General features: G+C 38.8%; 1 protein-coding gene across 12 annotated transcripts in view; it reads left to right on the plus strand.

The window, feature by feature from the left end:
* The window catches only part of FGGY (FGGY carbohydrate kinase domain containing), a 327,916-nt gene that overhangs the window by 200,919 nt on the left and 104,022 nt on the right, over window positions 1-22,975 (plus strand). For 11 of the 12 annotated variants that reach the window (XR_008468042.1, XM_054211719.1, XM_054211718.1 and 8 more), the window contains one exon: window positions 8,187-8,275. The exons of the other annotated variant lie outside the window; for it this stretch is intronic. Coding sequence is in view for 10 of the 11 variants with exons in the window: in XM_054211719.1 (XP_054067694.1) it covers window positions 8,187-8,275 (89 nt within the window). In the remaining variant the exon portion in view is untranslated. The remainder of the gene's footprint in view (window positions 1-8,186; window positions 8,276-22,975) is intronic. 12 annotated transcript variants of the gene reach the window in all.

Here is a 22,975-nt window from a genome sequence, read left to right on the forward strand (position 1 = left end):
CTTTGTCCCTTTGGTAGGCATCAGGTTTCTGGAAAGTTTTTGATCAGAAAGCTTGGTGTGGCTACAATGTATACAACACATGGATGTTTATAAACAAACCAAACCAAACCAAAAAGCACAGACATACACTTTGTACAGTCATGCTCCAGGACAGCGGGTAGACCCTCATGTATGAAGATTCAGTGTTGACTTTTGCCTTGAATTCCTTGGAACTTTTTTTGAACTCCCCAGGAATTTAGAGTTTCTGCTATTAAATGTTTTTGCTCTTTTCCCACTGTACATCTTTGCCTGGCATTGGTGCCGTGCATATTCCATATCTGCTTGCATTGATCTGGGTTTTGCAGGTAGGGTGCAGTGGGGAAAATAACTGCTTGATATCTGTAGTTATGATAAAAAAACCTGGTACTAATAAGTAAGAACAATTTATAAATCCACTGAAGTAACCAGCAGAGTTAACTTTTGTGTCATCGGGAAAATGTTCGATACTTTTCTTTTAATTAAACCTCATGTATTTATAACAATAAACATCATGGAATTAGAAGAACCTTAGAATTAGTCTTAATGAAATATTCTCCTTTCAGTGAATCCACAGTTCTTTGGAACTCTTAACATTGTTTTCTTGAGCTTCAAAGTTTATTTAGGCTGGCATAAATATAAATGTTTCTTTTTGAGTTCATTGCCTAACTAATAAATATTCAAGATTTCCCTTGACTTTTTCATGTTCCATATTCCATGGTTTCAGTCATACAAAACTGCAGTCTTGCTAATACAAGATAAGTTGCACAAATGTGACTGTAAACTAAATTATTTTGTTAAGAGTCATTTAGGAAACTAGTGATTTAGGAGACTAACTAGATGCACTTTTGGAAGTAAGTTATTTAAGGTATTGATACTAAATGACCCATTGGACTGTCGTTATACCTGTAGGTTAATTGCGTGTACATTGACATCAAAGCCTCCCTCTGCCTTTCCAGGATGCTAACCTGACTAGGAAGGCCACGTTAGGAGATCCTGTCTTCTCACTTTTTGCCCTGGATTCTCCTAACTGTAGTATCTGAAAACTTGACCTCTGTGAGGAAGGGTCTGAGATAGATCAATTCAGCAGCATTGCTAAGTTTCAAGTGATTAGGCTGTCTCTCTAAGAGAGGAATTGAGTTTCTATTACTTGAAGAATTTTCATCTAAGCAATTAAAAGTATTACTAAAGAATATGACTTTGCAAATTTACCCTGAATTGGTTGGAAGTAATGAAGACGGGGGGAGAGGGCTAAGGTGACCTAACTGTGTTTTTCCATTCCATCATCTTGTTACTGGAATTGAAGTTGAAGATGACCTCATTCACTGTGAGGAATGACCTAACATCATGTACAAGAAGTAGATACTGGTCCTTATCTCTTGTGGCTTTCTTGTTACACTTGACTTGCATTTATTTGCAGAGGGATGTTGCAGTTTTATTTCGAAGTTGCAAGTTGCTCTCATCTGCTTCTTTTAGGCTTTTTTTTTTTCATATAATGTTTTCTCTTTAACATTTCCTCTCCTTACATTCCCACTGTACACAGAATAGAGATTTAACTAGAGACTAGAGGCTTCAGGGTGTATTCTATTCTTCCAGCTTTTCATCTCTATTCCATTTTGGTCTTGAATTAAGAAACTAAACTATGAAGGTCATAATAGGCCTTTTGAGATCTTTTATTTGAATTGTATTGGCTTACATTCAATTTAGTTTGATCGCTGCTGAATCATTTTACCCTCTGGCATCTAGTGGTTAGTCTACATGAAATTAATTGGGTGGTCTTGATGTTTGTGATTGCAGATAGGTGTTCATATGAGAAAGCCATCACTGCAAGTGGAGTTTGTGTGTCAGGGACAGCTGTTTGCACTAAATGATCAACTGAATGCAGCTACTGTGTAGCCTGTGGAGCAGTCTTGTTAAAGTGTGCACATCTGCGGTCCACTTAACGGGGAGCGTTGTATTTCTCTGCCTGAGGGGACCATGTGTGGTGATAAAGAGAATCCACTGTTAAATCTGTAATGTAAAGCAAAGTGAATATATGACTTCTTAAAAAAGCTAATTTCTGTGGATGCGGTCACATTTGACTTTTGGATGTGGTCAGCTGAATTAAAAATGTCAACTGGAGATGAAGTTGAAATAAAGAATCATTATCCTTTCACAAATATTTAGAAACTAGCTGAAAGATAATTCTGAAAAAGTCTTCCTGACGTCAATAAGATAAGTTTGAATGTAAACCTCACTGAAAAGTGAAGTAGTCCCTGCTCACTGGATCTTTCAAAATAAACAATTAAATTCACTCCTCTTGCTGTTATTTCCTTTGATTTCTTCATTGTTGAGAAACATCTTGCAAAACATTATTGCAATAGTTTTCTACTTCTGTAGTTGCAGGTACATTTTTTGCAGCTTTGCTAAGCAGGTTGTGCTGTTTTGTTGGTTTTGGCTAAAGAAATTGGATGTTCACTGCCTGAATGAGTGTGTAGATAGTTCTGGTAGGTAGACGCGTGCATATAAACTGAAAACGAAGGTACATACTCCTTCACTTGGAAATTACTTTGCTGCAAATGTTTGTCAGTACAACATGACTGTATGGATGTCTATGCTGTGGCAAACCCAACACCACAGCAGTGAGAGCATAGCCTAACCAGAGCAATGTAAAAATTCCAGTGAAGGTTTGTCCAGCTCTAGAATTAGCCTCAGTATTTTTTTTTTCCCAGAGGTAGCAGAAGAAAAAAATCTTGTTTACTAATTTCTGGCTGGAAATTTTATTGTAGCTTGTGCCAAAATGAAAGGATGCTTGTTATGTTTTCCTCATAGTGATGACATTATAAATCAGCTATTTCTAAAAAATACTAGTCCCATTAAATCAGAGATGCTGTAGCTTGTTCTAAATGGGTGGGGGATGCTGGACTGGGAGTAAGTATTTGCTTGATAACTTTCTCCAAATGAAATGCAGACTTCGTATACTGTATTTTTACAACTCTGTTCTTACTATGGAGCAAAGAAGAACCTTCCTGTAGCAAAAAAATTACTTCAAAGAGTGACTAGCTAGGATATCATTCCTTTGCAGTTAATAACTAAAATCAATAGGTTTTGAATAATTTTCTTTTTTTTTTTCTTTTTTTTCTGGCACAATGGTCACAGCCTTACTCTAAGTTACTTTCCAAGTTCCCCCTCTCCCCTCTGCCCCAGTTCCAGCCTCAAGATGAATCTTATAATTCAGTTAGTTAATTTTTTACTAATTAGAGTGCAACGGGTAGTTGCAAAATTGATCAGTTTGCAGCCTTGGCTCTGGCAAGGATAGAATTTCTGCTCAGAGCTTATCTTGGGTATCTCAGAATAGCTCTATTGCATGGCTTGGCATCAAGTCTTGAAGTGTGGGAGATCCAAGTTCTAAGTCCTTGATTTTTCTCAAATGGAGTAGTTCATGGGACATCAGTTTCTTATATCCCCATGTGTGTGTGCATTAAGTCTTCAGTTGTTTTTTCTGCCTTTCACACGATGTATATTTGTTTTCTGTAATTTAGAAAACGAGAGACTGATACGCTATGTAGCGTACTATCACAGATTGCCTGGGAGACTGAAATTCAAATTTGGGTGTGAATTGGGAAAAGTAAGTGGTTCTTCAGTGAATGAGTATCTTTTCTGATTTTCAGATTATTTAGATTTTGACCTGATGTCAAACTTGAGTGCTCACACCAGCTTTTTTTTTTATACAAAATAGTAAAACATTTTTTCTGATTCCATCTGTCCCTCCTGGTTTTAATCTAGATTTCTAACATACCAGTTTGGGATGATTTTTGAATTTGTGGGTTTTGGCTTATAAGTAGCCATGAAATTCAGACTGATACCCTGTGCTAAATCAGACGTCTTGCTTCTAGCCCATCTTTAGTTAATCTTGTGGCCAACAGAGATCAGATACAAAGGCTGTCTATAATGGCATTTAAGATAATTTGATTCATATTTAATCTGTATTAGCAACAACAGAAGTCAGGACATTTTTGGTGTTTATATACATGTTTTCCTTCTGGTGGAAAAAACCATTAGATGTCTGAAGATCCCTTCGTCTTACAAGATTACATACTCAGTAAGAGTAGAAATCAAAGATTTCCTGTATAGAAACAGACTACCTCATCAAACCAGTAAAATATGAATGCGAAAGCTGTGCTGCTGGGGTAAAGTTAATTTTCTTCATAGTAGCTAGTATAGGGCTGTGTTTTGGATTTGTGATGGAAGCGGTGTTGATAACACTGGGATGTTTTTGTTATTGCTGAGCAGTGCCTACACAGCATCAAGACCTTTTCTGCTCCTCACATCAACTCACTAGTGAGTAGGCTGGGGCTGCGCAAGAAGTTGGGAGGAGACTTAGCTGGGACAACTAACCCCAACTGACCAAAGGGATGTTCCATACCATATGACACCGTGCTCAGCATGTAAAGCTGGGGGAAGAATGAAGCGGGGGACGTTCAAAGTGATGGCCTTCGTTTTCCCAAGTCGTTGTTCCAGGTGATGGAGCCCTGCTTTGCTGGATATGGCTGAACACCTGCCTGACAATGGGAAGCAGTGAATGAATTCCATGTTTTTGCTTTGCTAGTGTGTGCAGCATTTGCTTTACTTATTAAACTGCCTTTATCTCAACCTAAGAGTTTTCTCACTTTTACCCTTCCGATACTCTCCCCCATCCCACCAGATGGGAACGAATGGGCAGCTGCGTGGTTCTTAGTTGCTGGCTGGGGTTAAATCACGACAAAAGCATTTTCAGCTTTCCCAAGGAGAATGTGTCTCTAAGTTTCTCCAAAAATTTATATTGGTGTTGGAGCTCACGTGAAATTCTGCCTGTGTGTGTATTTTCAGTTCAATTAAGAAGTGAACCAATACATTTAACACAATACAAAATTGTGCAGTATGGCTTCAGGGTAATCTTTTGACTTGTCAGGGAATACATGGGCAATGGAGGTCTCTCTTGTGCTCTGTATCAGTTCCCTGATCCCTCACTCTCTTAGACCCTTCTTGTCTAGGAAGATTAAAAGACATTGTACTTCATAATTCTTAAACTCTTTGCACCCAAGAGTTCTTAAACTCTTTGCGCCCAAAGAGTATTTGTGATTATCTGTAAGGATCTCAGAAAGTGATTGTTTGGAGGTATAGTTGATAAAAAAACCCAAAGCAGAGAGAGAGAGATGAGGAAAGGGGACTCCATAAGTAACTACCCCTGGAAAATAGAAAGATTGAATTAGTTTCTTTACAAGTGAGTTTGGAGGGTGAGTCGCAGGATATGAATACAGCATTGGGAACGTTCCCGGATCTTTTCCACAATCCTTTTAATGTGGTCACAGATTCCTGACTGTGAGTGAAAATAAATTAGAATTAACTTCACTGAGTGTCGAAAACGTGGAGACTTTTAAATTTGGAAAAAGCATCAGGGCATGCTATGATTTTTTTTGTCTGTACTAATTAGTGATGACAAAGCATCAAGATGGCAAAGGATGAATCATTTGGATGTTCATGAAACAATGTATTTTAGTGTCACTAACGTGGCTTTTGGGAATTCTTGAAGTAATAAAATAAGGATACAAGGAGTATCTTTGATGAAACAGATTTGTTTGAAGAGGACAGTTATTCTTAAAATCCAGTTTCTTTTCTGATTGTCACTAATAGCCAAACTAGCCCCATTGCTTCTTGAAGACTGTCAGGTATATTAACAATACATAATGGCATTTAGTATCAAAATAATCAGGCTGAATGACCTTGTACTAAACTATGACTATGGCACATCTTTGCCTTCACATATAAAGTTAAATTTGATGCAAGTAGCAGCCACAAATGTCTACAAAGTAAGGTAAACCTGAGTGATTAGGAACAAACATCCAAAGGTTGTGCATTTTATGTTAGAAAGTTGTAATTGGTGCACTCCTTTTTTGAACTGAATAGAAACCCAGTAAGTTTTAGATGCCTTTGAAGAACTAAACTCAAAGAAGGGAGATTCTTTGCATGATCCAAAACTAAACAAAATTTTGCTGTGTTTGTACTTACCCAGTTGCAGCTTAGTTTCTGGAATTCACAGATTCCATTTCAGTAACTTTCTGCACTTGTAAGATATTGGTTTGATATCATATAGTATCTGAACTAAGTTATAGAGTCAAGTAGTATTTCTTAAAATTGAATTATCTTATTTTAGTTCAGTCTGTACGTTCTTGATACTGCATGCAATTAAGTTTTGCTCCAGAAAACTGATGGCAGCTTTTAAAATGCAGATAATTTAAATTATCGTGTTAGTTATTGACAATTTACTGGATCATTTTGGAAAAAAAAGCCTTGAAAAGAAAAGCGCAATAACAAAGCTGATAGAACCTTTACTAAAATACTTTGGCCTTTTGCTCAGCTGTGTGCCACATAGCATTTTTACAGGGTTTTTTTGGGAAGAACGGGTTGGATGTGGGGTTGCTGTTGACAAAGCTTACGCTATTGAGACTCTCTTAGTGTTTAATACTTCTCTAAAAATCCTCTACTTCTGGAATTTTGTACAAGAGTATTGGCCTGAACTTACGCAGCATAGATGAAAAAGGTGGGACCTGAATGGTAAAGGACAAGAAGGCAAATAAATCATCCTTCAAATTTCTCGTGCAGAGATGGAGACTCACGTAGTTTCCCATCTCATGCACTTCTGAAGTATCTCTCCAGCTCTGCCTTAGCCTGCTAGATGTAAGTGTTGACCTCACTTGTGTTCTGGCTGACGCTGTGCCATCCGGCAGGGCTCCATCCCCAAAAGACCCCAGCTAGGATTTGCATTTCTAGTACAACAGCTGCTCTTAAGTGAGAAAACTTTGCACTGTTTCAATTATTTAAAAAGCTGTTGGAGGTTTTTAAAGCACTCTTATCTTCCTTTGGAAGTCTGAATTGTGAACCTTGTGGTTACAGCACTGAATTTTGTTTGGTTTTGATATTCTTTAGTTATTTTAATGTACTGAGGCCAGAGGCGGCCATGGGATGGTATTGTTGTGTTGTAGGACAGTGATGCTCATTCTTTATGTCACACTAGAATAAACCATTACTCTTGGGGAAACTTTCTTCCCATTCATCATCATCTGATTCCTGTGGCAAGTGTGGAGACCGTTTTTGTGAAAAAGTAGTTTTAAGAATAGGCATTGCTATTGTAAGCTGAAATCAGACTGAGCTTTGGAGATAGAAACAAAGAACAGAGTCTTGCCCAGGTGATACGACCAGCCTCTTCCAACAGACTTCCTGCTTTCTGGTCCACTAGCTGTCTGCAGAGTATAGTGATCTCTGTAAATGATCTATCTTGGTAGAAGAGGTTTTTAGGAGTTTGGAAATGTCACGTGACTATCAGGAGCTTGCAGGTATCATACTCTTAATTGGAGGGTTTTCCTGTAACTGTCTTCAGTTATTCCTTCAGCTGAAGAAATAATGTTGAACTTCTTTTTAAGTGGAAGCCTAGGCATTCATACAGCTTTGTGTATTGTTATGCGTTTCAAGGAAATTTTGCAGAGGGGCAGTTTGCAAAGATAAACTTCTGTTAATTGTTCGTGTGAATTCATGTGCATGCTGTGATGGCAACTGTAGGATTGTAGTGTGGATTTAAAGCTGATTGTTACTGGCTAATCCAGGCAGTTGAGAGCTCCTGAATGTCCCTGCTGTGGAAAAAAGCTTCACTGAAAGCTCACACTTTCTTACATGCTTCAATCATATTTCAGTCATTTTGAAATAGATTTGAAAGCTTTGTTCTTGTGCTCACGGAGCTGTTTGTTTTCTTCCTGTACTTACAATTCAAAAATATTAAATTTAAAATGGTTAATTTTAGAAAGTAGGGCATTCTTCAAGCAAATATTTTTTGAGAAGGTTTTCTGTTGACTTTGAGACTGCTCTGACATTGAGCAGCTGACGGGGAACTGAGAGAGCCCACATTATTGATCTGAAACGTGCCTCCATGAACTCTTCATGGGAAACTCCTTTCTTGTGATCAGCCTGTGGTGGGGGAGAGTCTCAGTTCTTCAGGCGGTAAATCACTGTGAAGTGAGCAGGGCAGACTGGATGATCAGAATATTGGGTGTGGAAAATCGTAATTTTTACATAAATGTCAGGTTTTTAAATTGCATTAAAATAAGGACATGATCATGCCTGACCTCTAATATCTGCATTTCTAAAAATATTTTTGTTAGAACTTGAAAGAATCGTGCTGGGAGAAGGCAGGCTACTTCTTTGATCTTCCGGATTTCTTATCTTGGAAAGCCACAGGTGTCACTGCAAGGTACGTTAATTATAACGATATGATTTGGTCTTCTACGTCTATTTTCTTATGTGTGTTTCTGCTTTAATTCATTTTGACTGGACATGCTGTTATGTACATCTGTCTGTAATTCAGCCTGCTCCAAAACATCTTGAACCTATCTCCTGCTTCCATTGTGCATTCCTGAACACAGTTGTTCCTGTGAGCAGTGTAATTCACAGATACAGTGTGTTGCTACAACTGTCAGTTAATTTGTCTTGTACTCGATTTTGGAACATAAATATGATTGCTCTAGTTACTGTGAAATATGCTTCTAATAATTCTTTGAAATCTGTTTTTGTTGACAAATTTATTGATTTTTTTTTGAGAAGTGGAAGAAAACACTTCTTTGCCATGTGCGAGAGATCTGGTAAAATCTTGTTTAAAATGGTCGCTTCACTGTAAAACATGGCAGCTGTATTGTTCCCCAAAAGCATCCTAGGATACTTGCTGAGCAGTTTAGCAAAACCCTGTCAGAGAATGTCTTTAAAATCTTGATTAAAGTGGCCAGTACAAGTGAAGCACATTTGCAGATAAACAAGTCCTTGTGAAAAGTGGGGTACAGTACTATTTATTTAAAATAAAGTCGTATGGACCAGTTCCATGCCCAGCTCAGTGCTGTTCATAATTATTTCCACTGCAGTTTGTGGAGCTGAATCTGTGCAAAAATTAGTGTAAAATCAAAACTGGTCACAGGACAGTTTCAGTCTCTCCGGAAACTGAAGATACCTCTACATCAGACACAGTTCTTTTTATTTGAGTGCTCTTTTTCTTCCTAGTTAGTCTCCATGATTGACAGCTATTGTTAAATAACTGGTATTACAGAGCAGGAAAGTGCTAGATGATAACTGAAAGATAGTATCTCAGATCCTCCTTCCTGTGGACTTTTAGTCAGACTCTGCTGTATGCTGTATAACTGTGAACCGTGTAACGGAAGAACAACTCTCATCCCAAAGATCTTGCAGTCTAAGCAGTCCTGTCACCTGACCCAACTCTAACGTCAAGAGGATAAATTCGAGGCTCCCAGAGGATGTGCCACGCGGGGTCTCCATCTTGTGAAAATACTCAAGGCTTTGATTTAGAACTTGCGCCCTTTGGTCAGGGGACTGGATGGAGAAAGGTGACTGCATTGTTCCCATACACTCTGTAAGGGTGTGAGAGATCAAGGGCTCCTCAAATTCAGGTACAGTCATGTGTGAGAAAAGTAGCCACCTGTCCTGAAGAGAACCCTTTTGAGGTAGTTGGGGGATATGATGACCCAGAAAATAAATGTCACTTTATTAGGTTACAGATTCTTGCAATTTGTGTACTAATAGAACATTTTCATCTGCTCTTATATGTGCTAAGGGTGTCTTCATTCAACCCTTCTTATTTGGCCAGGGACCCTGTTTGGAATTCAGTTCCAAACACAGTTTTAATTTGGCCTTGTGGCCAGGTGATGACTAATAGATGGGATAAATGTGTGAGCAAATCATGAAATGGTCACCTTGTGCTAATGGTCACCTTGTGCTAATGGCTGAAGAAGCTAAAATAGAATACAGCCTAGGTGAGCTTGGAGTCAAATATTATTTGCGATTTATTTTTAAAGGAAGGGAAGCAGTTTCAGAGAGAATGGTGATATATTTGAAAAAGAATTCCTATCTTGCTTGAGCAGAGGGATGTCCAGCATTGATAAACAGAGTTCCTGCTCTTCCCAGAGCCCTCCTTGCTCCATAGCCTGTTCTGTCTTGTTTTGAATAGTGGCAGTCCTACTGTATAAAAGAACTCCTTCTCTCTGCCCCTTCCTCTCTCTGCCCTTCTTAACCTATAACCTAGTGTAGCTTGTGAGAGCAGATGTAGGAGAACAGCAGTGCCTTCCTGCAGATTTAAAAATGTAACTGTTATTACGACTACTTCTTTAGCTGTTGGGAAATGAATGATTGTATTGAAGTATAGGAGTTACACCAGCTATGCAGCTATCCAAGTTGCAGAATTAATGGATTGCTGCTAACAGCTGATACTGCAGTGGTGGGGAATCTGGATGCAAAAAAAGATAACAGCGTGCTTAGTACAGTAAAGCTTTTTATCATCTTCCTTTTACTTGTTCCTGAAAACTCCCATTTTGTTTTTTCACAAAACTCTTGCTAGAGTTATGCCATGCCTGGTAGTTGCTATTCCAATGTAGTATTTGTTCATCTTCTGCGGCACGTACCTGTCAGTGGTTATAATTTCTGTGAAGTCTTTGGGGAAGGGCAGGTGTTTTCTTGGGTGTGTTGTTAGTGCCCAATGCTGTAGGACCCTAATTCCTCCTGTGAACTTCTGTTGCAATAAATATTGCTAATAATAGTGAAAAGGCAAACAGATCTTATGAACTGATGATTGTATTCTTTAGTGCCCCTCTAACCTGTACAGGAGTATAGTCTGAATTCCCAAGATTAAAATTTTCAGCCTCCTCTTCAGCCTTTGTATGAAACCAAAATGTATGGCAGGAGGTTTAAAAGGAAGTTAGGAGCTTGGAGTATATGGTAACAGAGTTCCTGTCTACTGTCCCTCATGGATGCCTTAATTTAGGGGGCAGTGTTATTTGTGGGTGTGGGGAAGGGAAGAGAAGGATGGGGTAAGAGTAATGCTGTAGACTTAGTGTTGTGGTGCTGTCAGCTGGTGTCCGGCTGTCATGGCTTGCAGTGGCCTTCGGGACTGTCTAAGGTCAGTGAAGCTCAGGTTTTGCTTTGGAAGTAGGACTGAAGAGGGAGGGTACGGTGGTAATGACAGCTGCTTGTTCCTGCCTGGCTTTGGCTTTGTGTTCTTAGCAGTAACTTTCTGGAGGTGAGGCAGAGAATCTCTCTTAAAAAAAAAAAAAGCTGCTGAAGATAATACTCCAAAGTGCAGTTGACTGAATTTTTACTGACAACTTCATTTCCTTAGAAATGACGTTTTGATTACTCAAAAACTTTTTGATTGTCTCAATTAACATTCTGTGGGAGAACGGAATGTTAGGAAAAGACCTTCTGGACAAAGTTTTCCACCACCGTCAGGTTTAAAGTCTTCTATTTTGGATAAAATAGTTCCTTGTACATCCTCCTTTGCTGCCTTAATGTGCTCCCCAAAATTAAGCCCATTGTTTTGGCTCTAGTGGAATGTCTTAGGGGGTGACAGAGGAGGAAGGAAAAGACAGGAAAATAAGGACAAGAAATGTCTTGTTGAAATCAAACCTAATTTTTTTTCTTCCTCTGCTCTCCCCTGTGCACACCTGTTTCTTGGGAATTTCCTAGTAGTTTGGTGAACTAAAGTAATTTGTCCTTCATATGCTTATGATACTAGGGAAATGTGAATTTATCAAGTATAATATTTCTCCCTTTGAGCACAAATCCCTACTCACAGGGCAAGACACAGTGCTAGTCATTGTGCATCAGACATAACTTGGCCCTGATAAAAGAAAGATTTAATTTTTTAAATTTGTTTTGGTGATGGGGATTTTACCAAAATAAATGCAATTCCAAGGGCGCTTTTATAGGAAAGACTTCTGCACGCATTGAAACTATTACTCTTGCTTCTTTGGATTTTTAAGGGGCTCTTTAAAACATTCTGTATGTATTTAACTTTTAAAAACTATGTGTAGTCTTTTTGGCTTCAGTGAGATTACTCAGTGCACAAAGTTAAGTAGTGTGTGAGATCAGGATTTGAAGTATTTGAAAAGCAGTTCCTGATGTGTGTTTCTGAGTATGAAATTGTTTGTCTTTCACCTTTGATTCTGCTGGCTTGAGCTGCCTTGTAGCCATGTTTTATCCAGTGGACGTATGATAAACAGTAGATACTTACCTGAAAGGTGGAGGCTCAAACATATTCTGAGACTGTCTTTGAGAGCGCTATATATCTCACCAAACAGCATCCAGCCATCAATTGCAAAGGATAAGTTCCAAATCATTGATTCCCATTGTTCTTAGAAGACTGTTGCCTGTGATAGTTCATATTAAAAATATTTATTTTTTTATTATTTCTCCTTTGACGTGATGAAAGACCATTGAACTGTTCTGCATGATTCATACAGATGACTACTCTGCATTAAAAAATGTTACTGACAGCTCTTTAGTTAAAAAATTTAGAACTTTGGAACTTCCCTTCTCCTGCCCCCCCAAGGCTGTGACAACGAGCATTGGGTTTGCCACTCAAATACTCAGTTGTCTTATTTCAGAAATACTGTTGTGGAGAGGAAGAGGGCTGTTTTTTCACAGACACGTTAGCAATACTTCTCAGAGGCTCAGCACTTTTACTCCTGGCGAGTGTGACTCACTCTCTTCCACCCACCATCTTTAACCTCTCATAACTTTTCCTTTATATGGTATTTTGGATAAAGCTGTCTTAATAAAATCTAAATGCCTATCTGGTTTAGTTACAGGTTACTGTATTATGGATGGAGAATTCTTATCAGAGATGCACATCTGCAATTTTACTGTATTTCTGAAGTCCTTTTTCTGAAGGATTATATTGCAGATAAGAATATGGCTGAGCTGTTAAATTGGGTAGAATTCACACACAAATTTCTCAAAGTTCGTGTGTATTTAGATCCAGTGTTCTGTTTCAGGGCCACTTTCAAGCATAAGCAACTCAGTCATTGGAAAATTAGCTATTCTTTGCTGGATTTACATGGTTTAAGATGAGCTGTAACCAAAGAGAGATTAAACCTGTGGAGGAAGATCTGGAAACATAAGGAAGAATGTCAGGCTGACATTATTGAGGTAGAGAGTGTTCAACATCATGCTGTAAGTCACCTCCCAAAATTACCAAAAAGAGTTGGAACAAACTGAATATTTGTGCAGAATAATTTTTTAAATTATATTTTATATTATTACACTCTAGATATTTCCATAGTTGGGGAAAGTAATGTGTTATCTAGTAGAGACTTCATCTCATATATGAGTGTTGACCCAAATAATGTTCTTGTGGAAATAGTTGTCCAGTCGGTCTTCGGCAACTGCTAGCCATCACGACAGGGAAAATGGTGTTTCAGAGATGTTTCATATACTTTTGGGGGATCTTTTGTAAATGATCTCCTTCCAGTAGATCTTGGGATCATGAGATTCTTCAGATAAAATCAGTTTTATAAGAAAGAAATTCATACTGTTATGGTAATTATAGGCAGTAAAGTGAAAGACAAGTGTTTGTAGTTCCTAAAAAAAACATTTCTGGGAACCACATAACTAATACTGGGCCCTGTCTGTGTGAGAGGGAGTGATATATTTTAATATACAGTATATTTTCAACAGGAAAATACCCTGACAAATTTTTTTCTTTCATTTATGAGAGCTAGTTCCTTGGCTTGTGCACGTTTAAATAGCTGACTCTTTATGTTAAGCAGTGATTACGTCCTTAAGGTTTATTTGTAACCTGTTCCCACTTCCTTATCATTAGGGCTAGAGATGGCTCTGTTACAGATTTAAATCCAGAGAACTCCACTGATATTACTGGGGTTGATGAAGAATATGCTGGGAGAAACAGAAGTAGAGTCCGGTCCATTGCTGAATTGCAGTGATGAAAGTTTGTAATAAAACATTAAAGCTAGGAAGGTGCTTTTGAATCCAAGGATCTATATTCAAGTCTCTGCTCTGTTATGTGAGTTGAAGAAGTGGAGAAGTGAATTAAATCTACATCTTTGGAGGTGTTTAGGCAGCTGAATACCTTTAAGGATTTGATTCTTGTTCATCCCTGTATTTGTTCTTCATCTGTTAAACCGATACATACATATACTCTTACGAGGTTGCTTACTTTTACCGCTCTGAGGTATTTCATCACTGTGGTTAGTGGAGTCCTCACCAAATATTTTATCCAGATAGGCTGGAAACTTTGAAAAGAGAGAGAGTTTGGAAGAGGAGCTTATGTTTAGAGTCACTGTTGAAAAAACAAACTAGTGTGAGTTAAATGATTATCTGAAGGATGCCTGTGTCTTTTTAAAGGATTGGGCAATCCTGGTTAGTGAGATGTGGTAACTGGAGCAGCACAGACACCAGATTCTTGGGGCCAGCTGCCCTTCCCTTCCTTCCTAGCCTTGCCATGACTAATGTATAGCCTTTGGCTGGGACTCTGGCTCTTGGCTTCTTCTTGTTTATATTTTGTGCCTGCTTCAAAAGGTGCCTGGTCTAAAAATTAGGTCTCTCTCTGTAAAGAAAAGGGCTAGGGAATGTTTCAGAAAGCTTTCCTGGTTAGCACGGCAGCCCATGTGGCAGTGACAGTATCCTGAATTGCACTCGGGTTTTGTGTCCTGTTTATGAAATGAAACCCAAGACTTCAGGCTTGCAGACTTGTTTGGAGAAGTCTCTGGAGAAGGGAGAATTATCTTGAAGGGCTGGTTGTGAAGGGAGGGATGGTGTTTTTGTGGATTGGACAAACAAAGTACCATGAATTTCTTGTCACGGAGCCAAAAGCAAGTGTCCCTGTGACGGTGTCTTTGCCAAATGAGAGAATTCCACTTCTATCAGGCTTTTAATAAATTCAAAACATGTTCTTTGGAGACTGGTGACACACAGCCTGATCCGGTGTAAGAAAATAGGAAACCTATAGCTGTAAAAGTTATCAGGACTCTGAAGGGCAGGTGCAATGTGGGCCATTACTGTTAGGTTTTATTTTTTTTTTATTTAAAACCAACATGTCCTTGAGTCTACAGGGTAATCTGAAAGAGTTCTGTGTGCTAAATAAGAAAATTGTTAGCAGGTCTCGTTAATGCTAGCCAGGAAGCACACAGGCAAACAGGAAGCTTTAGCTATTGTTATTGTACAAATGCCCTTTACAAAATATTAGCAAAAGAAGCTTAATGTGTTTTCCACAAGAACAGGAGCCCTTCATAGTGTCTAACTGTGTCTGCACAGTGAAGAAAACCTGCATTGTCCCATTCCCACAGCTTTGACATACATTGAGACATTGCATTTCAGGGACTTGCATTCAGATTTTCAAATATTTACTACTTTGATTTTTTTTTTTAAAGATGTTAGGATTGTTAATTAGCTGTGACAGTTATCTCGCCCTTAGTTTTCTATTGTGTTCATTTGCTGCTAAAAAAAAAAAAAAGAGTCAGCTCGGTCAGTATAGAAAAGGATTGGGGGCAGGCGCGGTAGTAGATGTATTACTGGCAACTTGCCACAGAGACAGTGAACTCTGAGCCAACCATGAAGTCATTTTGAACTCAGGGAGTCTCACTAATCCAAGGCAATGTGTCTTAATTTGACAAAGCAAAGGCTGCTTGATAAGCAACCCCCGCTAGAAATGCTGTTAAACAGGGGTGTTTGTAAGTTTAGATTGTGGACGAGAAATGTGGTGATATGAAAGGAATCATCTTGTTTTCAGGTTCTTACTCCCCCAAGCCCAAAGGCAGGCTTGGCTCTGTTCTCCCCTGCAGTTCGGGCTGTGCAGTGGCTTGATGTGAAATTTGAGAAACATATGTAGTTTTCTATTTCAGGAAAATGATCTCAGGGATTGAATGTGTGTTTTGTTGGCTGTTAAGCTCTGATCTTGCCTAGTGTGGTAGTTTGAGAGTGTGTGTATATGCGAGTGTGTGTGTGTGTGTCTCTGTGATGGCTAAGACATTCTCCAGTGCTTTAAAAAAAAAAAATAATCAGGATTCATATATTCATTGCTGTTAAATGTCTTATTTCTTCAGTCTCAAAATGCAACATCCTACATCATAAGAAGCCTCTTAAATAAATATACTATGTGTATGTACATCAGAAAATGTTTCTGTCTTTTATTTTTCCATAATAGTCATTAACATTTACTTGAGCTGATGAGTGGTACACATACAACGTTTTCCATCGAAGCAAAGGAGCTGTGTTTAAACAACCCTTTCATTGTTGATCCTGTGCAGAAGCAATATATATATGAACACTGTAATTATTAGCTTCTCAGAGGGTCAGATAATAATCTCCCTTAATAAAGTTTGGAAAGAGATGGCTAGGAGTCTTTGAGATCCAGCTTGCTGACGTGCTAGCTAATGGTGGAACTGGGTAACTGTGCTTAACTGAAGCTGGAGTGGGGGAGGAGGAGTATCGAAGGAGGTTGCGGTGTTATGGTCTTAAATTCTGAGGAAAGACAAGGCAGAAACCACAGAGGAGCTTGTCTTTCAGTTCTCGTAATCTCATTTTTTTTCCCAATCATCTCAGTTCTCTTCAGATATAGGCTGGCTGCTCAGGATGTGTATGTTTCTTTTGCATTAGTTTCGGTGAACACCGTCAGGGATCAGACCTTCATGGCACAAGGCACGTTATAAACAATCTGCCATCTTCTTGGAACTCTTCCTTACGTGAAACACCAGGGAAAGCCCCATGCAAAGCCCTTGTCCTTTGTGAGATCGGGTCTCTGTTCAGCAAGAGCTGGGTAACAATTGCTTTCTTGCATAAATTTGAACTGGATAAGAAAATAGCCAAGTTTATGAACTGCTGGGTCATTTACAGCCCCAGCAGTGTTTCAGTGCGCACATATATAATGCATGTATTCACAGTAAATTCTTAAAACCCACCCCCTGAAAACAATAACATTCCAGGAGTGTTCTCATCCAGTGAAGGAAAAGAAAGCTATGTAGCATGAAGTCTGTGCGTTGTATGTGTACAGATAGTGCTTAAAAATATTAAAACTCGCTTAAATTTATTATTCCATAAGGGGCTCTTTTTTTTTAAAAAAAAAAACAAAACACTTTACGCTTCTGTCATATCTTGCATATGAGAGAGTCTTAATAAATTCAGCCTTAAAATGCTGCTCTTAAGTAAGAAGGTGGCATTATTATTTTATAGATGGGAAAATAGCTGTATAATTTGAAGGGTGACATTTTTCTACGTGTTCAGCTGGGTGTCCAGCTTTCTGTCTAACTTGCAGTGAGAATTAGGTGTCCTGTTCCATAGGCATTTTCACAGATCACACTATAAATTATTTATTCTGGACAGTTCTTCCTCCAGAGTTCCCAAACAACTGCTTTTCACCAGTAGAATGTTCCTCCTCTCCCTTTCACTGTAATACATGGTTATAACAACAGTCTTGGCCTGGAAGGCAGTTTACTTACACGTTTGCTTTATTTTTGTTGGCTGGCTATCTAAATCTGTTTAATGTCAGTAACTTTCACTGGAAATTCTTATCGTGCTTTAGGATGACACTGATGGTGTCAGGGTTGATTTACATTATCTCTTTAAAGTAGCATTAGCTTACATAGGACTTTTTCTCTTATTTGTTTTAGCATTTGTATTATCCAGAGAGGAGCCTTTTAACTGTGAAATGTAAATACCCTGACAACGCAGACTTCAAAAGAAAATGATTCTTTGTCCATGGCAGTGATACCTATTTTGCCAACACTGTAACCTTTAAGATAGTGTACTTTTATGCTTGACCTGTCATCTGCCTACAAAAATAATCTTAGATCAACGATAAAGTGCTTTCAAGAATGTGTCTAAAGAAAGCAGACGCTTCTACATATGTGTTCTGTCATTTCTTCATTGTGGTAGACCATCTGCTGCTTCAACTATAACTAAGATCTGGTTATTGATTTGGTGTAAGTGCCTGGCTATGCCTTCTACTTACATTGAGACAGTGAACACTTTTACTGTAGCTTGCAAATTGATGTTGCCAGATAGTGGGCCCGATATATAAATATATAATGTGTTATATGAAATCACCAAGGATTTGGTTTTTCCTTCCCCTGTTCTTTATTCCAGTGCCATTCCATTAAGTTGCTCATTAGATGAAAGGTGGTAATTTAGTCTTCAGTGGATGAAATGTATATGTACTTATGGAATCAAAGACATTCCAAGAAAGGTTGTTTATTTTCTTACTACCTTCTTTAATTAAATATCAATGGTAGGATTCTGCCTGCCTGACTTGAGAGAAACAGATGAAGCAATAATGATTGCAGTGTGATACAGCAAAGATGACTGAAGTTACGCTTATAGGTCGTCAGACCCTACATGCATAGGAAGCTTAATTCTCTTGTGGATAGGACAGTTGAAATTTCAGATTCCACCCTGGCTGTTACTTTAATTTTAAAGCTAAGGGGAAGTTCTATATTTAATATTTTACTATTAGCTGGCTTCAGATAGTATCCGAATTTTATATATTTGGTTCAGAGTGCTTACGCTCAGCTTTAAAGTGCCCCTGGAGCTGCTAATCTAAGTTAAAACCCGTGCTCGTCCACTTTATTTTAGTTCAAGTCTCTATCTCAGATTTGTCTGCCTGACTTAAAAGCTTGCTGGTGTTCTGCAGTACAGATGTATCCTTGGACTCTCCTGAGTGGGGATCTGGAAACAGTAAGCATTCCTCAGAGAGCCTGTCCCCATGTTACCCGATGGTCTGCAGGCAGCTCATAGCCCGGGCTCCACGTGCCAGTGTCTGTTAGAATAGAAGGGAGACTGTGGAAGGTGGCCAAGCAATTGCCTCTGGTACCCACACACAAGGAATTTTTCTTGTGGGAAAGAAAGCAGGAAAGCCCTTCATAATGCAGAAGCTGATCAGGAAAAACTTACCTGAGGATGTGCAAAGAGCGATATGCCTGTTAGATTCAAAACCCTCCCTACCCCCAAAACCCACTTGCATTTGTTCATGTGTAGTACATGTTGTTAGCATGAAGGAAATAACTCCAACTTTCATTAACTGCAGTTTGAATCTTAAGTTTTGAAACTTAAAACTTTGAAAAATACCCTTCTCTCCTTCCAATCTCATTTTCCAAGGTGAATTCTTTCTTCTGAGAGATGAGGCTGGTTCTGCACAATAAAGTGGTTTTATATTTAATTAAAAGTGATGAGAGGGGGAGAGGCTGCCACAAAATACACAGAAAACTATTTTCCTGTAGTTTCCATCTTCTTAGATTCCCTCCATGAAACCGTACTTGGGAGTTTCTCATGCTGGTGTGTTGTTGTATATAAAATACCTAATACAGGCTTTTTTTGAGAAAAAGCAATATTATGATATAATTTTACTTTCAAGAAAAAAATCGAGTGTGCTTCCTGTCTTAATGGAAAAAGTAGGTGTGATGTTGTTCTTAGTTCCCTGAGCACAGCATCTGTATGCAAGGGTAATGCTGCATCGTGCTTTCGTCTCCCTGTAAAGATGGGAAAACGGGGAATGTGTGAGACCGTGATACACTGTTGACATGTCGTCTTCATATTTGTGCAGTCCCCCGCTGTTCTTGCCCTTCCTGCTTCCAAGCCCCCAAGCTTTGCAGGCATACATATGCAGCGTGGATTTGGAAAGAGCCGTTGATGTAGTCTCCTTCATGAACAGTATCTTTCATATGTCACATTGGGTAATGCTTGCCCATGATTTATATAATTTGAATGTGTATCTCAAAGACAAATCAGAGTTCTTTAGTGTTCACCATACCTCATTCTGTGGTACCTATCATACCAGTAGCACCAGGAGAGCTCTCTGGAGGGATTCCAGTTTATTTTGGACTTCCTGGTTTTGTATACTTTGTCCTGGAGCAACTCTTCATTTTGTGTATAAGGACAGTTCATAAACGGATGTTGAATCTCAACATGGTGCCTGAAATTTCCTGCTATTTTTGACCTGCCTGTAGCAACACAGACAATCCTTATTTACACGGGTTAGCTCCACTGGTAATCCATCTACCTAAATTTCCTGTTAACTCTTTCTTTTTCAGGTTATGTCTCTTTAAATGTGGATCAACGGAAAGGTATAGCTCCTAAAAGTGTTAAGAGTCAAGAGATTTCTAATTGCCTCACCTATCAAGAGAGATATTAATTAATTACTTAAAGTAGATGCTCATTTGCTTTGGCACAAACAGAATAATAGGGAGAGAAAGCAGGAGGGAAAGGAAAAAGAACGTCGTCCAAAATGACATAGCAGAAATAACCTTCTCACTGTGATACCTGCTGTGCTGATGGAAATCACTTCAGGCTGATTCTGAGGCTTCATCCGCTATCTCGTTTACTTGTTGGTTTATCTGAAAGGACCTCTGTTTGTGTGTGTGTATGCACACATGTGTGCATAAAATAGGGAATACAGTTTTACCTTATTAAATTTGAAACTCTGCTTGGAGGAATATTGCTCAAGAAAACCACATCAGGCCAAGCTTTTGAAAAGGCAGACTGGTTTAGGGAAAGCATTTTAATATATTGAAGCCTCAAGCCATCTACCTCTCTGCTCCTGAGACCTCTACCTGAAAACTTCCAGGGCTGAATAATTTAAGGTTTGGGGTTTTTTAATCTTTCTGCAAGAAATACTAGTCTGATGTTTTATTTTCTTAAAGTCTGAACTCCACATAACTTTTTTTCAGAACTGTTTATCCTCACTCCAGACATGAACCTTGGAAAGGTGGCAGAAAAAACAAACAGCTGCTGTGTTTTTGGGCAGTCTGCATTCCTTTAAACTCTCTGAGATCAGACTTGTGCTGAGATTTTCAAATTATTTGTCCTAGGGCTTAAGCGCTTTCACTCCTGCTTAAAAGTCAGTGAGTTTGCCATACCGGTGCTTGTGAGAGCTGTCATGCAGAGCCTTAATGATTCAAGAACTATGAATATATGATGTGTTCTTAGGGCTTTTTATTATTGTTTCGTTCCAATTTCACTTACCTCCCTAATCATCTTTCCATTTTTGGACTCCAGTCTTTTTTTAACTTCAGCGTTTTGCTTAAGATATTCTAGGGAATTTTGTTTTCATTTTGGTTTTAGGGCAAATTTGATGCATATAAAAATGTTATTAATGGACCAAGGTGGAGGTAATAAAAAAGACTGTCACATTCCCAAGGCTCAGAATCGGAAATTATCTTCTCCAAGCTTGGGTTTCTTTCTTTCACAAGTAGGGGATGGGAAGAAGAGCCATCGGTCCTGTGGCAGTGTTCTGTGCCCTCTTTATAAGGTCTCCAAAAGCTCTCTATGGAGCTTGATGTAAGAAGTGGAAGAGTCAGGACAATGCAGGCTTGTGTGGTGAACTTCTGAAAGAGTATTTAGTGGTTGGGGCCTTCATGTGGGTTTCACTGTCAGAGAGACGTGAAGGTGCTGCTTCTACTCACGCCTTATAAGAAGCCTAAATACCTAGCATTTCTTGCAGTTCCCTCGCTTTCCAATATGTGGGACATCCCTGAGGAAAGAGATTGGTTGTACCAGATCGCTATTTTTGTGATACGGGTTAAATATATTGGGCAGGATGCTGAGACCAAACGTGTGTTTACTAGCAACTAGAGTTAATGGAAAAACAAAGCAGTCAATCCAATTCTGAAGGGCTTTTCAGTTAACCATTCTTTTCTTTGGGCCTTTTTCCAGCAAAGCACTTAGGCACGTGCTTAAAGTTAAAGCATGTGCTTAAGTGCTTTGCTGGTCTGGGTCCTTTATTTGCTCTCCAAGCATGTTGGTATGAACAGGCTGTTGGTTGTATGAATGTTTGGGGAACTTTTCTTCTTACACTGTTCATTTTTCTCCTCTGAACTTTTTGTCCACTTACGGCCCCGAAAAGATACTTTGTGATTTCAGTATGACACAGATAACAATTCACAAACAGTTTGTAGGTTAGTGATTGAGATCAATTGGCACCGATTATGCAGAAATTGTGTATTTGGAAAAATCAAGGTCAGTCCACGCAGAGAAGTTTTCATCTGATGTCTTGCTCCAGCCGAGTAACCTGACTGGCAGCACTTGTCTTATGACAGGATTTTCAGACAATTAAGGTACTGTGGATTTAGTCCATGGTATGACATGTTATTCCTTCTTCCAGAAAATTCTCTCTAATTATTTACTGCCTTTTAGATAGCACTTGCTGTTATTTTTTGATCTGGATGTAGATTTGTTTGTTTGTTTCTGTTTTTCATTACTGCAGTCCAGAGTTGCATATTTCTGATTACTGCAGGACAGCAGGTCTTGCACTGTCCCTCCTCCTCATTCTCATACCATCCCTGGCAAGTCAGGACAGGAGAACTCAGTTAAATTGAGACTTTAGGATTTCTTCCTGCATCTTGCAGCAGTGAAAGTTGGCCTTTCACCTGTAGGACCATCTTAGAACATCAGGGAGTTAATTTTCTTTGTGCTTTTCTTTGTCAAGGTGCAAACCACTTTACACTAGGGAAAATGGCTTAATTGTGCAGAATGCACAGCCTGATATTGCTGACTTAATTGCTGGAGTTAGTAAGGACTACTATATAGAATAAGTCAAGCACAATCCTGCAGTTGCTTATGCAAACAAGTGACTTACATAAATGCTCGAGTTGACGTCAAAGACACTAGTTGTTTAGGTCAGGTTACTCACACCTAACTCTTTGTAGGACCAAGCTCATAGATAAATAGTATTTTGCAAAATTACATTTTAAAAAAAAAAAGTTCTTAATTCCTCTTACATAAAAATGTACAGGGTGTCCATGAAGAGTGACCTTTTTAATTCCACCACTTAATTTGGTAAAACATACAAATGTGGAAATTCTTGCGCTTTTTTTGTAATTTAAAAATATAAAGCATTAAAGAGGGAATAAAGCATTCTTTATTTTTCAGGCAGCTAACATAGGGATTTTAAATGGACTTTTAGTCTGTTCTTCTCTGTGCTTGCAGCATTTACAAGTGTATTTTCTGCAAGTATTGCAGTATAGTTCAAGTATCAAGAAAGGGAAATATTTTAGTGTTGTTAGAACTGCATGAAAGGGTTCATTAGAGTTTAGAGTAGTGGTAAACTCCACCCTTCTGGTTCAACCGTCACCTTTCACAGTGTTTAGTGTAAGGCAAGCTCGGGCATTAC

The sequence above is a fragment of the Rissa tridactyla genome, chromosome 8 (assembly GCF_028500815.1).
Source record: "Rissa tridactyla isolate bRisTri1 chromosome 8, bRisTri1.patW.cur.20221130, whole genome shotgun sequence".
Taxonomy (NCBI): Eukaryota; Metazoa; Chordata; class Aves; order Charadriiformes; family Laridae; genus Rissa; species Rissa tridactyla.